The 15,269-nt window shown below is 46.5% G+C and overlaps 2 protein-coding genes and 3 pseudogenes across 2 annotated transcripts; all 5 read left to right on the top strand.

The window, feature by feature from the left end:
- The first annotated feature begins 4,388 nt into the window (after positions 1–4,388).
- LOC130210960 (claudin-4-like) lies at positions 4,389–5,573 on the top strand (annotated as a pseudogene).
- A 1,178-nt stretch (positions 5,574–6,751) lies between these two features.
- Positions 6,752–7,519, top strand: LOC130211134 (claudin-4-like; annotated as a pseudogene).
- A 46-nt stretch (positions 7,520–7,565) lies between these two features.
- On the top strand, positions 7,566–9,979 carry LOC130210972 (claudin-4-like; annotated as a pseudogene).
- Positions 9,980–10,948: 969 nt separating this feature from the next.
- On the top strand, positions 10,949–11,721 carry LOC130210945 (claudin-4-like). The gene has a single exon (XM_056441486.1). The coding sequence runs from the start codon at positions 11,055–11,057 to the stop codon at positions 11,715–11,717; it is 663 nt and encodes a 220-aa protein (XP_056297461.1). The 5' UTR covers positions 10,949–11,054; the 3' UTR covers positions 11,718–11,721.
- A 1,273-nt stretch (positions 11,722–12,994) lies between these two features.
- LOC130210872 (claudin-4-like) lies at positions 12,995–14,275 on the top strand. Its single transcript, XM_056441371.1, has one exon. The coding sequence runs from the start codon at positions 13,000–13,002 to the stop codon at positions 13,633–13,635; it is 636 nt and encodes a 211-aa protein (XP_056297346.1). The 5' UTR covers positions 12,995–12,999; the 3' UTR covers positions 13,636–14,275.
- Positions 14,276–15,269: the final 994 nt, after the last annotated feature.

Here is a 15,269-nt window from a genome sequence, read left to right as displayed (position 1 = left end):
TATCCTATTTGCCAAAGAAAGGCAAGAATGTGGTACTCATGAGTACACTACACAGGGATGAGAGAATATGTGCCAGGAGCATCACTCATATTTTGATTAGAATTGATTTTCTTTTAAATTACATTTTATAAAGAAAATATTTAAAAAACAATTAGCACATTAATTCATAAATTTGATCGAACAAAGGTAAAGGATTATTAAATATGCTATTTATATTGCTTTGTAATTTGGATGATGTAAACATCTGTTGAGTATTTTGACATCAAAATTGTTTGATTGTGTTGAATCACAAAAATCAAATGCAGCGGGTCCACCAGACCCCAAAACACTGGCAGAATAACAACAATATGAACACTTATTAACCATATATAGTTACGAGCAAGGGTGTCGTTCTGCCTATTTTAGGAGGGCTTCAGCGTTCTGGTTGGTACATTTAAGCTATCATCATACTTAACGATATAATCCCGGCACTCGGACCTCGGGGAGGCTGCTGTGCTGGCTTTCACACTCTGCCAAGTAACGTCTCTCATCAACAACAGCCAGGATTACAGCCAGGAGTTTAGCTCAAAGTAAATGATGCATGAAGTGAAATGGTAAGTCCAGGTAGTTACAGAATGAGGCTGTATATCTAATATATCTGTAGTGGTTAACGATTGTTTGCTGCTTACATTTAGCTTTACTTGAGGCAAATGAAAGGAATAACAGTTAGAACCTGTCACCAGTGAGCGAGAGTGTGAACGAGCAATTTAGAAATACAAGAAATAACTATCGACGTCTCTCTATTCTTAACATTAAAATATATTATTATTAGATATTTTTTCCATTGAATGGTATATTTGACACTGAATTAGTTCATCTTTATCTCATCTATCTTCATCTTTAGTGTCCAAATGAGCATTCTTCAGATTGAACCAATCTATGAACTGTCGGAAACAATGAATACCCGGGCCCCCACAAAACTGCGAGTATAAGTTGATACTGTGACCATAAAGACAAAAGTCCCCTAACCTTAAGGATGATAACAAAATAAAGGGGAACAAATAAAATCTCTGATTGACAAATTGCCTCCACACGGCTCTCAAAATAGTGATGGCTAAATCGGCGGCTAACGGTCAAACAACAGCAACAGTACTGACGGAGCTAACGGTGTTAACCTGAAAATATTTTACAGAGAAATCACAGTTAGGCGATCATGGATCAGTAGTATCACCAGTTCGATCCCCACTCTGTTGAACCATGTCAATGTGTCATTGAGCAAAACACTTAACCACAAGTTACAGAAAACCACCTGAGCAATAGGAGTATTTGTCGCAAAAATAAATGTCATTGCATGATACCCATGAAACAACTTCTGCAGAGACAACTCATTACGCTGATAATGTCAACACAGCATTACAAGGTGTTTCACCGGTTTGAAGACCCCTGATTGTTTCTGTTTATGTAAACCTAGTTTCACATTCCTAACTTGCCCTCCGCCACCAGTGAAAAAATCTCACTGAACCTGTTTTTGGATTAATGACGGTGTGCAAAGCTCCCTGTGTACTCTCAGAGTACACAATGCAACATGCATCACAGTGTAACAAAGCAGTGATTGAAAAATTGGTTTCAGTCCAATTATTTCTCATGTAGAAGGCTTTTTAAGTATGATGCACCTAATAAGAAAATATATTTACCACTTTTTAAAAAAAGAAGCTTTTAAGATTTATAATTGTGAGCAGTTGTTTATTTGTGTAACAAAGCTAAATTGAAAGCATCGCCTTCGTGAAGGTGTTTAAAAAAATATTTCGGCAGACAGATGCACATAAATAATGTGCATTATGCATTATTAGCTCTGCTAATTCAGAGCTACATGAGCGGAGGCAGACGGTTATTGTCCAACATCTTCGTTCTGTGCACAATAATATTTCAGTTTCCTCCTTCTTCTCGGAGTATGCACAGTATGTTTAGCCACCCACGGATTATGACCCTATAGGTACATGTGAGCAGGTACAAATATGTACTTAGTTGTAGAGGCAGATCCTGTCTTCTTTAGTGAATTTCTCGTCAAGCATACCACAACTTTCTTTGCTCTTTCTTAAATGGACCAAATACTTTATTTTAAGAGCAACAGACGTTTTTGAAAGCCTTGCTAACAGAGATTGAGACCATGCGAACAACATATTCCCAGCAGCATGTGACTGGACTAATGAGCTGTTCATCTTTTCAAGACTTCTGTAACAAACCATCGCTTCTGCTGTCAGTAATGGAGCAGTGTAAGGACGATGTTAATGGTCATAAGACTTGTGCATGGAGCTTGTGCTACTTGTGTCATGTCAATGTATCAGACACATGAGCTTGTTACTCTCTCTCTGGCTCAAATGACAACTGGGAGAAAGAGATCTGTTTTGATAACCATGGCAGAGAAGCATGTTAAGGATGTCACTCCTCCTGCCTGTTTCGCGACTGAGTACTGTTGTTTCACGTCACCCTTCTTGAATTCTAAAGATGACAGTCTCAGAAGTTAAACTTACAAGAAATGCAAGCGAGCCTCTGTGAGAAAGGGAGGAGATCACAGGCTTGCTTGAGCAGCATGCGCATATCTGAGCTCACCCATGTGTGAGCCCTGACAGAAAGCTGAGCGCCATCTTCTGACTGCTTGGCCTTGACGGTGAGAGCATGGTCAAAGTTCACCCAGAGGAAATGACGAAGTGTGCTGAAAATGTCTGGATGTCGACACGCGCAGGCGTAACTCTCACCGTTTTCCCAGCGCTGATGTCAGCTTTCACAACTTTGTCAAGAATCGGCCAGTTTATTTCACGCTGATTGAAGAGGCCGAGGTACGCCATAATGACCAGCATTTAAACAATGGACATATTTGCAGAAGTGTTTGTCTGAGAAACCCTTTGATGTCCTGGATTCTTTGCTGGTGTCCTCTCAGCTCTGGACTGCAGCCCACACTTGGAGCTGTTTGGTACACTGTGACTTGCACTTGACTGGAAATCAATTAACTAGTGATTTCTAGCAAATGATTGTCCATGAAGTCTTTTCACTATTCTCAGCTGCCAATTATGTATCTGTGGTAGGGAGATTTAAATTCGGGGAGGATTGACTAATAAAACCATGACCTATCAGCATGGATCTGTAGATTCACAAATACCAGTTGACAGATGTTGACTCTATGATTGAGGTATGGGTCCTTCGTAAAGTGAGTAAGCTGAGTCAAAGTCAACTTGCATATGAATATTGTATTCACTTCAATACAATGTTTAATGAGCGGATACATGCATGTAACCTCCATCGGGTCTATTCATAGCACTGCAGCCCTGCACGTTGTATTTAGAATCATTCAGTGGATTCTCACAATGTTTGAATAGTTCGGTGCTTTGACACGTTTCTCATTTTTATCTAAAAGAAACTCTATAGATTAGAATCGAAACTGTGAAATGAAGACAGATGTTGACGAGGATCAATGATTATTTCACCTTTAGGAGGAGTGAAAGATTCATGACCTCTCATGTAAAGTGACTGGACTGTCTGCCTTGGATTTGGAGGTCAGACGTTAAACCCACCCGTTGATGGTGTTAGTGAAATACATTTTCCTTTTTTCTCACTTGAACAACTCACTGCCGTCAAAAATGGGTGATTATAGATTGAATGAGACTGAATGAGACATGCATACAATTAGTTATTCAAAAGAAAATGTACGCCTACAATAATTGCTCAAATTATACGAATAACTGCTTTTTTTCTTGTTGTGAAATGTCTTTAGCTTTGGTTATGAAACAACATTTCGACATTGATTTTTGTTGTTGTTGTTGTCTAAAATATATTCTTAAATATAAAAGATTTGTGAAAAATCAAAGTGTGATAATTCTCCTGCAACACCACACAAAAATAAGTGGATTCAGCACTGAATATTAAAAGACGAAGATTAATGTCAGCAACTGTTCTTTAACAGAAGATGACACTTGATATACACATCTTTAATTTTTTTTACTTCAAATTTCTAACTTTGAATTTTGAGATACATATTTTAAAATGAAAAAAACAACAGATTGTCTTTGCCTCCAGTCGTCAGCACAACCCGATTCCTTGTCATTGTGACATACTGCAACCTTGTGGACATTTGCCTTCATGGCTAACCATCGGCCATCTTTAGCCGATGACACCGGTGACAGAAAACAACCTGAGAAGTACGGAAACGTATCTCTGCGGTTGGTGTCATCATCACATCTGATAATAATGTACCCAGTTGGCCTGCACAGACTCCTTGTGCAGCTTGTCTCTTTCTAATTCTTGAGTTTACGTCGTTCCTTCTTGTGGGTTAAAGCCATACATAAACGTGATGATGCTCCTCTTCCCCCCCGGTGTCCCCCAGGCTGTGAGAGAGTCCCCCCCCCCCCCCCGCTGTCCCATGGCTGTGCAGGAGCTGGGCATTAGCCTGTCCATGATTGGCGTCGCCGGGACCATCCTGATCTGCGCCCTGCCCATGTGGAAGGTGACGGCGTTCATCGGCACCCAGCTGGTGGTCATGCAGGTGTTCTGGGAGGGCCTGTGGATGACCTGCGTCAGCGGTACACCGCCAGATGCAGTGCAAGCTCCACGACGCCCTACTGGACCTGTCGCCGGACCTGCAGGCGGTCCGCGGCCTCATCTGCATCGGCCTGGTGCTGGGGTGCCTGGGCTTCCTGGTCTTCCTCCTGGGGGCGCGCTGCACCAACTGCCTGGGCCACCCAGCGCTCAAGGCGCGGCTGGTGCTGGGCTCCGGGGCCGTCTTCTGCCTGGCGGCACTCGTCACCGTGGTCGCCGTCTCCTGGACGGCCAACTCCGTCATCAGGGACTTCCACAACCCGCTCGTCCCCGAGGTGCTCAAGAGGGAGCTCGGGGCGGCCATATACATCGGCTTTGTCGTGTCCGGCTTGCTGTTCTGCGGGGGGGCCATACTGTGCACGAGCTGCCCGCCACGGAGGGCCGGGTTCCCCTCCGGCAGGTACATGCTGGCCAAGACACCCACGGGCAGCAGCTACGCCATCAAGAACTACGTGTGAGGGCATCGATCAAGTCCCCACTGAAGGATGCATGCATTGAACTGTATGATATGATGGGCTGTATGTAGATATTAAACAACTAAATGTGTTTGAACATATAGAAGGACTCTTACGGTGTGCTTTGCAGGTCATTCTAATATGATGTCCTTTTAGAGACTTGTGGATTATCCGTTATCCAGACCAGGTTGACCTTCCTTAAGGCCCAGAGCAGTAGGTACTGATAGAGGAGCTCTGCTGTCTCTCTTCATGGAATCCTGCATCGAGGGGCATGAGGGGAGTCCAATGTCTAAAGATCACAACACACACACACACACACACACACACACAGAGGCTTGCAGAAGAAACGACGTCATGATCTCTGCCTGCATTTGTGCGCGTATAAGCCTGGCTGGGAAACAACCGTATTTAGTATTTCCACAATTCTGTACATCCAGCACAGGTTAAATACCCTTTGAAGAGCAAAAAACGTATGAATTGAAGTTGGCGATGCATCTTGATCACATATTTTTTTCTCACTTGTATTGCTGTGTGTTGCTTCTCTTCTTAATAAACCTTCAGTTTAAGACACCGAGTCTCCCGCTGCTTCTTCAGTCTCCAGCTCATCTGCTCACAACATTTCCATCACACACAGTGTCAAGTTGAAGACCTTTACCAATTATTGTAGTAAGACACGATTATCTGACATCTTTTGAAATAACAGCCGTCTGTGAAAAAGGAATCATCCTTCAGAAAGCAGGCCAGAGGTGATTTATCCCACTGTAGCGGAGCGTGAAGCGAATCACATTAATCATGTTTGTTAAAACCTCCAAACGGAAAACATGTTTGGCGTTTTTAAAATGCTTGTGATTAGCATTTGATAATCTAGAGTGAACCAGTCTGTAAAATGGAAATGGACGTAGTCGTCGTGACCCGTTGGTTTGGGAACTGTTATGAAGCCTTGAGTTCACCGATTTGGCATCAGCATCTTAGATTACAGCCGTCGCTGTGTTGTTTTTTTGGCAACCAATAAACGGAAGAGACCATATTTGTAATGTGGAGGAGGTACAAAGAGGCGCCGTGTACAGCTCTGGTAGAGGCAGCAACCTGTCAATCAAAGTAATCCTCGCTCTGAAGCATACCCAACTTTATGGTCTGTCTGACTCTTAATGGACCATAATTTACGAAATGAACATCACGCTGTATTGAAGAAGCCTTGCAACTAGAGATTGAGACCATAAACTCATATTCACAATGTTTACTGAGGGAATAAATCAAGGGACAAGTAGAGTCATTTTTTCAAAGACTTCATTTGTCAACAAGAGCAGTCGCCCCCTGCTGGTCAGTAGAGAGAACGCACGTGTAAGACACAAGATGAATTCATAAGTTGGGTGTTGGAGCTTGTGCTCTTTAAATCATGTCCAAGTCGGCTGAACAATCAGACACAGTGGAGGCTCTGTTCTCTCTCTCTCTCTCTCTCTCCAAAACAACTGGGAGAAAGAGATTGTTTTGAAACCATGGCAGAGAAAACAGAAGGATGTCCCTCCTCCACCCAAGGCAGTGCCTCCTTTTCGCGAATGCCAAAGAACTGGTCTCCCTCCACCTTCTCTGAATAGACATGCAAAACAAACGGGTGCACACGCAAAACATACACAGAAGGTCTCAAACTAAAAGCACCCCAACCCCAACGCCTGCAGCCTCTGGTTCGGCCCGCAGAGAAGGGAGGAGGATCAGGGCAGGCCGGAGCCATGCAGCGGCAGCTGGAGCTCGCTGCCCTCGGTGTGGCCATCGCCGGGTGGCTGTGCGCCATCCTGACGCGCTGCCTGGCCCTGTGGACGGTGAGCGGCACCGTGGACAACGTCACGGCCACCCTGCCGGCCTACTGGGACGGGGTGTGGCTGGAATGGGATCACTGGGATCTGTCCCACGACGGCAGCTTACACTGCTCGTTTTACCAGTCCCTCATGTCTCTTTCCGGGAACTTTCGGACGTGGCGGGCCCTCGTCATGGCCGCCATTGGGCCGGGGTTTCGCCACGGCGATCGGAGCCACGGGGGTCGTGTGGTTCCCCGCGCGTGGCCAATTCAAAGTGTTTTCTGGCGCCCTCTTCGTCCTGTCCGGGCTCCTGCTGCTGGTTCCCACCGCCTGGACGTGCCACCACACCGGGCAGCCGCTGGAGGGCGCCGTGCTGCGGAGGGACTGGGGCCCGGCGCTGTACCTCGGGTGGATCTCCTTAGTCCTGATGGTGGCCGGGGGAGCGGTTCTCACCACCAGATGCCACACCGCGGAGAGGTCGGCAGAGCGGCCGGGGCTGGGGGGGCAGGAGGAGTCCAGTCACCCACTGAGCCGGATCAGCAGGACTGTGTTCACAAATAGCCAGTATGAGCGCAGATGCGAACCCATCTGAGGGAGGAGGGTGTGTGTGAGTGATGTGACTGGGCAATCCACATGATGGATGAATATGTGTGTATTTATTTCATGATGCACTGGTTTAACTGAGCTTGGGAGGTGAAGCAATAGCACTGTGTAACCTCCTGTGGTACGATTGGTACTATTAGTACATTAAGACACTACAGCCCTCTGATACGTTTACTTTATTAATAATTATGATTGTTACAATGTTTTAATAACGAAAACAAATGTTGATACTTAAAATCGATTTAATGATAGTCTGAAAACGCAATGGAAACAGTCATATAATGCAAACATAGAGGGGATGCGCACGAGTGAAATGAGGACAGATGTTGACGAGGATCAATGATTATTTCACCTTTAGGAGGAGTGAAAGATTCATGACCTCTCATGTAAAGTGACTTGACCGTCTGCCTTGGATTTGGAGGTCAGACGTTAAACCCACCCGTTGATGGTGTTAGTGAAATACATTTTCCTTTTTCTCACTTGAACAACTCACTGCCGTCAAAAATGGGTGATGAGAGATTGAATGAGACTGAATGAGACATGCATACAATTAGTTATTCAAAAGAAAATGTACGCCTACAATAATTGCTCAAATTATATGAATAACTGCTTTTATTCTTGTTGTGAAATGTCTTTAGCTTTGGTTATGAAACAACATTTCGACATTGATTTTTGTTGTTGTTGTCTAAAATATATTCTTAAATATAAAAGATTTGTGAAAAATCAAAGTGTGATAATTCTCCTGCAACACCACAAAAAAATAAGTGGATTCAGCACTGAATATTAAAAGACTAAGATTAATGTCAGCAACTGTTCTTTAACAGAAGATGACACTTGATATACACATCTTTCATTTTTTTAACTTCAAATTTCTAACTTTGAATTTTGAGATACATATTTTAAAATTAAAAAAACAACAGATTGTCTTTGCCTCCAGTCATCAGCACAACCCGATTCCTTGTCATTGTGACATACTGCAACCTTGTGGACATTTGCCTTCATGGCTAACCATCGGCCATCTTTAGCCGATGACACCGGTGACAGAAAACAACCTGAGAAGTACGGAAACGTATCTCTGCGGTTGGTGTCATCATCACATCTGATAATAATGTACCCAGTTGGCCTGCACAGACTCCTTGTGCAGCTTGTCTCTTTCTAATTCTTTAGTTTACGTCGTTCCTTCTTGTGGGTTAAAGCCATACATAAACGTGATGATGCTCCTCTTCCCCCTCGGTGTCCCCCAGGCTGTGAGAGAGTCCCCCCCCCCCCCCCGCTGTCCCATGGCTGTGCAGGAGCTGGGCATTAGCCTGTCCATGATTGGCGTCGCCGGGACCATCCTGATCTGCGCCTGCCCATGTGGAAGGTGACGGCGTTCATCGGCACCCAGCTGGTGGTCATGCAGGTGTTCTGGGAGGCCTGTGGATGACCTGCGTCAGCGGTACACCGCCAGATGCAGTGCAAGCTCTATGACGCCCTACTGCACCTGTCGCCGGACCTGCAGGCGGCCCGCGGCCTCAACTGCATCGGCCTGGTGCTGGGTGCCTGGGCTTCCTGGTCTTCCTCCTGGGCGCGCTGCACCAACTGCCTGGGCCACCCAGCGCTCAAGGCGCGGCTGGTGCTGGGCTTCGGGGCCGTCTTCTGCCTGGCGGCACTCGTCACCGTGGTCGCCGTCTCCTGGACGGCCAACTCCGTCATCAGGGACTTCCACAACCCGCTCGTCCCCGAGGTGCTCAAGAGGGAGCTCGGGGCGGCCATATACATCGGCTTTGTCGTGTCCGGCTTGCTGTTCTGCGGGGGGGCCATACTGTGCACGAGCTGCCCGTCACGGAGGGCCGGGTTCCCCTCCGGCAGGTACATGCTGGCCAAGACACCCACGGGCAGCAGCTACGTCATCAAGAACTACGTGTGAGGGCATCGATCAAGTCCCCACTGAAGGATGCATGCATTGAACTGTATGATATGATGCAATGGGCTGTATGTAGATATTAAACAACTAAATGTGTTTGAACATATAGAAGGACTCTTACGGTGTGCTTTGCAGGTCATTCTAATATGATGTCCTTTTAGAGACTTGTGGATTATCCGTTATCCAGACCAGGTTGACCTTCCTTAAGGCCCAGAGCAGTAGGTACTGATAGAGGAGCTCTGCTGTCTCTCTTCATGGAATCCTGCATCGAGGGGCATGAGGGGAGTCCAATGTCTAAAGATCACAACACACACACACACACAGAGGCTTGCAGAAGAAACGACGTCATGATCTCTGCCTGCATTTGTACGCGTATAAGCCTGGCTGGGAAACAACCGTATTTAGTATTTCCACAATTCTGTACATCCAGCACAGGTTAAATACCCTTTGAAGAGCAAAAAACGTATGAATTGAAGTTGGCGATGCATCTTGATCACATATTTTTTTCTCACTTGTATTGCTGTGTGTTGCTTCTCTTCTTAATAAACCTTCAGTTTAAGACACCGAGTCTCCCGCTGCTTCTTCAGTCTCCAGCTCATCTGCTCACAACATTTCCATCACACACAGTGTCAAGTTGAAGACCTTTACCAATTATTGTAGTAAGACACGATTATCTGACATCTTTTGAAATGACAGCCGTCTGTGAAAAAGGAATCCTCCTTCAGAAAGCAGGCCAGAGGTGATTTATCCCACTGTAGCGGAGCGTGAAGCGAATCACATTAATCATGTTTGTTAAAACCTCCAAACGGAAAACATGTTTGGCGTTTTTAAAATGCTTGTGATTAGCATTTGATAATCTAGAGTGAACCAGTCTGTAAAATGGAAATGGACGTAGTCGTCGTGACCCGTTGGTTTGGGAACTGTTATGAAGCCTTGAGTTCACCGATTTGGCATCAGCATCTTAGATTACAGCCGTCGCTGTGTTGTTTTTTTGGCAACCAATAAACGGAAGAGACCATATTTGTAATGTGGAGGAGGTACAAAGAGGCGCCGTGTGCAGCTCTGGTAGAGGCAGCAACCTGTCAATCAAAGTAATCCTCGCTCTGAAGCATACCCAACTTTATGGTCTGTCTGACTCTTAATGGACCATAATTTACGAAATGAACATCACGCTGTATTGAAGAAGCCTTGCAACTAGAGATTGAGACCATGAACTCATATTCACAATGTTTACTGAGGGAATAAATCAAGGGACAAGTAGAGTCATTTTTTCAAAGACTTCATTTGTCAACAAGAGCAGTCGCCCCCTGCTGGTCTGTAGAGAGAACGCACGTGTAAGACACAAGATGAATTCATAAGTTGGGTGTTGGAGCTTGTGCTCTTTAAATCATGTCCAAGTCGGCTGAACAATCAGACACAGTGGAGGCTCTGTTCTCTCTCTCTCTCTCTCTCTCCAAAACAACTGGGAGAAAGAGATTGTTTTGAAACCATGGCAGAGAAAACAGAAGGATGTCCCTCCTCCACCCAAGGCAGTGCCTCCCTTTTCGCGAATGCCAAAGAACTGGTCTCCCTCCACCCTTCTCTGAATAGACATGCAAAACAAACGGAGTGCACACGCAAAACATACACAGAAGGTCTCAAACTAAACAAAGCACCCCAACCCCAACGCCTGCAGCCTCTGGTTCGGCCCGCAGAGAAGGGGAGGAGGATCAGGGCAGGCCGGGAGCCATGCAGCGGCAGCTGGAGCTCGCTGCCCTCGGTGTGGCCCTCGCCGGGTGGCTGTGCGCCATCCTGACGCGCTGCCTGGCCCTGTGGACGGTGAGCGGCACCGTGGACAACGTCACGGCCACCCTGCCGGCCTACTGGGACGGGGTGTGGCTGGAATGGGATCACTGGGATCTGTCCCACGACGGCAGCTTACACTGCTCGTTTTACCAGTCCCTCATGTCTCTCTCCGGGAACTTTCGGACGTGGCGGGCCCTCGTCATGGCCGCCATTGGGGCCGGGGGTTTCGCCACGGCGATCGGAGCCACGGGGGTCGTGTGGTTCCCCGCGCGTGGCCAATTCAAAGTGTTTTCTGGCGCCCTCTTCGTCCTGTCCGGGCTCCTGCTGCTGGTTCCCACCGCCTGGACGTGCCACCACACCGGGCAGCCGCTCGAGGGCGCCGTGCTGCTGCGGAGGGACTGGGGCCCGGCGCTGTACCTCGGGTGGATCTCCTTAGTCCTGATGGTGGCCGGGGGAGCGGTTCTCACCACCAGATGCCACATCGCGGAGAGGCCGGCAGAGCGGCCGGGGCTGGGGGGGCAGGAGGAGTCCAGTCACCCACTCAGCCGGATCAGCAGGACTGTGTTCACAAATAGCCAGTATGAGCGCAGATGCGAACCCATCTGAGGGAGGAGGGTGTGTGAGTGATGTGACTGGGCAATCCACATGATGGATGAATATGTGTGTATTTATTTCATGATGCACTGGTTTAACTGAGCTTGGGAGGTGAAGCAATAGCACTGTATGACACTCCTGTGGTACGATTGGTACTATTAGTACATTAAGACACTACAGCCCTCTGATACGTTTACTTTATTAATAATTATGATTGTTACAATGTTTTAATAACGAAAACAAATGTTGATACTTAAAATCGATTTAATGATAGTCTGAAAACGCAATGGAAACAGTCATATAATGCAAACATAGAGGGGATGCGCACGAGTGAAATGAGGACAGATGTTGACGAGGATCAATGATTATTTCACCTTTAGGAGGAGTGAAAGATTCATGACCTCTCATGTAAAGTGACTTGACCGTCTGCCTTGGATTTGGAGGTCAGACGTTAAACCCACCCGTTGATGGTGTTAGTGAAATACATTTTCCTTTTTCTCACTTGAACAACTCACTGCCGTCAAAAATGGGTGATGAGAGATTGAATGAGACTGAATGAGACATGCATACAATTAGTTATTCAAAAGAAAATGTACGCCTACAATAATTGCTCAAATTATATGAATAACTGCTTTTATTCTTGTTGTGAAATGTCTTTAGCTTTGGTTATGAAACAACATTTCGACATTGATTTTTGTTGTTGTTGTCTAAAATATATTCTTAAATATAAAAGATTTGTGAAAAATCAAAGTGTGATAATTCTCCTGCAACACCACAAAAAAATAAGTGGATTCAGCACTGAATATTAAAAGACTAAGATTAATGTCAGCAACTGTTCTTTAACAGAAGATGACACTTGATATACACATCTTTCATTTTTTTAACTTCAAATTTCTAACTTTGAATTTTGAGATACATATTTTAAAATTAAAAAAACAACAGATTGTCTTTGCCTCCAGTCGTCAGCACAACCCGATTCCTTGTCATTGTGACATACTGCAACCTTGTGGACATTTGCCTTCATGGCTAACCATCGGCCATCTTTAGCCGATGACACCGGTGACAGAAAACAACCTGAGAAGTACGGAAACGTATCTCTGCGGTTGGTGTCATCATCACATCTGATAATAATGTACCCAGTTGGCCTGCACAGACTCCTTGTGCAGCTTGTCTCTTTCTAATTCTTTAGTTTACGTCGTTCCTTCTTGTGGGTTAAAGCCATACATAAACGTGATGATGCTCCTCTTCCCCCCCGGTGTCCCCCAGGCTGTGAGAGAGTCCCCCCCGCTGTCCCATGGCTGTGCAGGAGCTGGGCATTAGCCTGTCCATGATTGGCGTCGCCGGGACCATCCTGATCTGCGCCCTGCCCATGTGGAAGGTGACGGCGTTCATCGGCACCCAGCTGGTGGTCATGCAGGTGTTCTGGGAGGGCCTGTGGATGACCTGCGTCAGCGAGTACACCGGCCAGATGCAGTGCAAGCTCTATGACGCCCTACTGGGCCTGTCGCCGGACCTGCAGGCGGCCCGCGGCCTCATCTGCATCGGCCTGGTGCTGGGGTGCCTGGGCTTCCTGGTCTTCCTCCTGGGGGCGCGCTGCACCAACTGCCTGGGCCACCCAGCGCTCAAGGCGCGGCTGGTGCTGGGCTTCGGGGCCGTCTTCTGCCTGGCGGCACTCGTCACCGTGGTCGCCGTCTCCTGGACGGCCAACTCCGTCATCAGGGACTTCCACAACCCGCTCGTCCCCGAGGTGCTCAAGAGGGAGCTCGGGGCGGCCATATACATCGGCTTTGTCGTGTCCGGCTTGCTGTTCTGCGGGGGGGCCATACTGTGCACGAGCTGCCCGTCACGGAGGGCCGGGTTCCCCTCCGGCAGGTACATGCTGGCCAAGACACCCACGGGCAGCAGCTACGCCATCAAGAACTACGTGTGAGGGCATCGATCAAGTCCCCACTGAAGGATGCATGCATTGAACTGTATGATATGATGCAATGGGCTGTATGTAGATATTAAACAACTAAATGTGTTTGAACATATAGAAGGACTCTTACGGTGTGCTTTGCAGGTCATTCTAATATGATGTCCTTTTAGAGACTTGTGGATTATCCGTTATCCAGACCAGGTTGACCTTCCTTAAGGCCCAGAGCAGTAGGTACTGATAGAGGAGCTCTGCTGTCTCTCTTCATGGAATCCTGCATCGAGGGGCATGAGGGGAGTCCAATGTCTAAAGATCACAACACACACACACACACAGAGGCTTGCAGAAGAAACGACGTCATGATCTCTGCCTGCATTTGTACGCGTATAAGCCTGGCTGGGAAACAACCGTATTTAGTATTTCCACAATTCTGTACATCCAGCACAGGTTAAATACCCTTTGAAGAGCAAAAAACGTATGAATTGAAGTTGGCGATGCATCTTGATCACATATTTTTTTCTCACTTGTATTGCTGTGTGTTGCTTCTCTTCTTAATAAACCTTCAGTTTAAGACACCGAGTCTCCCGCTGCTTCTTCAGTCTCCAGCTCATCTGCTCACAACATTTCCATCACACACAGTGTCAAGTTGAAGACCTTTACCAATTATTGTAGTAAGACACGATTATCTGACATCTTTTGAAATGACAGCCGTCTGTGAAAAAGGAATCCTCCTTCAGAAAGCAGGCCAGAGGTGATTTATCCCACTGTAGCGGAGCGTGAAGCGAATCACATTAATCATGTTTGTTAAAACCTCCAAACGGAAAACATGTTTGGCGTTTTAAAATGCTTGTGATTAGCATTTGAGAATCTAGAGTGAACCAGTCTGTAAAATGGAAATGGACGTAGTCGTCGTGACCCGTTGGTTTGGGAACTGTTATGAAGCCTTGAGTTCACCGATATGGCATCAGCATCTTAGATTACAGCCGTCGCTGTGTTGTTTTTTTGGCAACCAATAAACGGAAGAGACCATATTTGTAATGTGGAGGAGGTACAAAGAGGCGCCGTGTACAGCTCTGGTAGAGGCAGCAACCTGTCAATCAAAGTAATCCTCGCTCTGAAGCATACCCAACTTTATGGTCTGTCTGACTCTTAATGGACCATCATTTACTAAATGAACATCACGCTGTATTGAAGAAGACTTGCAATTAGAGATTGAGACCATAAACTCATATTCACAATGTTTACTGAGGGAATAAATCAAGGGACAAGTAGAGTCATTTTTTCAAAGACTTCATTTGTCAACAAGAGCAGTCGCCCCCTGCTGGTCAGTAGAGAGAACGCACGTGTAAGACACAAGATGAATTCATAAATTGGGTGTTGGAGCTTGTGCTCTTTAAATCATGTCCAAGTCGGCTGAACAATCAGACACAGTGGAGGCTCTGTTCTCTCTCTCTCTCTCTCCAAAACAACTGGGAGAAAGAGATTGTTTTGAAACCATGGCAGAGAAAACAGAAGGATGTCCCTCCTCCACCCAAGGCAGTGCCTCCCTTTTCGCGAATGCCAAAGAACTGGTCTCCCTCCACCCTTCTCTGAATAGACATGCAAAACAAACGGAGTGCACACGCAAAACATACACAGAAGGTCTCAAA

Source organism: Pseudoliparis swirei, chromosome 20, assembly GCF_029220125.1.
Source record: "Pseudoliparis swirei isolate HS2019 ecotype Mariana Trench chromosome 20, NWPU_hadal_v1, whole genome shotgun sequence".
Lineage (NCBI taxonomy): Eukaryota > Metazoa > Chordata > Actinopteri > Perciformes > Liparidae > Pseudoliparis > Pseudoliparis swirei.
This window is presented reverse-complemented; position numbering and strand designations above follow the sequence as displayed.

Excerpts from the sequence above, each read along its gene's own strand:
- LOC130210945 (XM_056441486.1), top strand. The coding sequence starts at position 11,055 with ATGCAGCGGCAGCTGGAGCTCGCTGCCCTCGGTGTGGCCCTCGCCGGG.
- LOC130210872 (XM_056441371.1), top strand. The coding sequence starts at position 13,000 with ATGGCTGTGCAGGAGCTGGGCATTAGCCTGTCCATGATTGGCGTCGCC.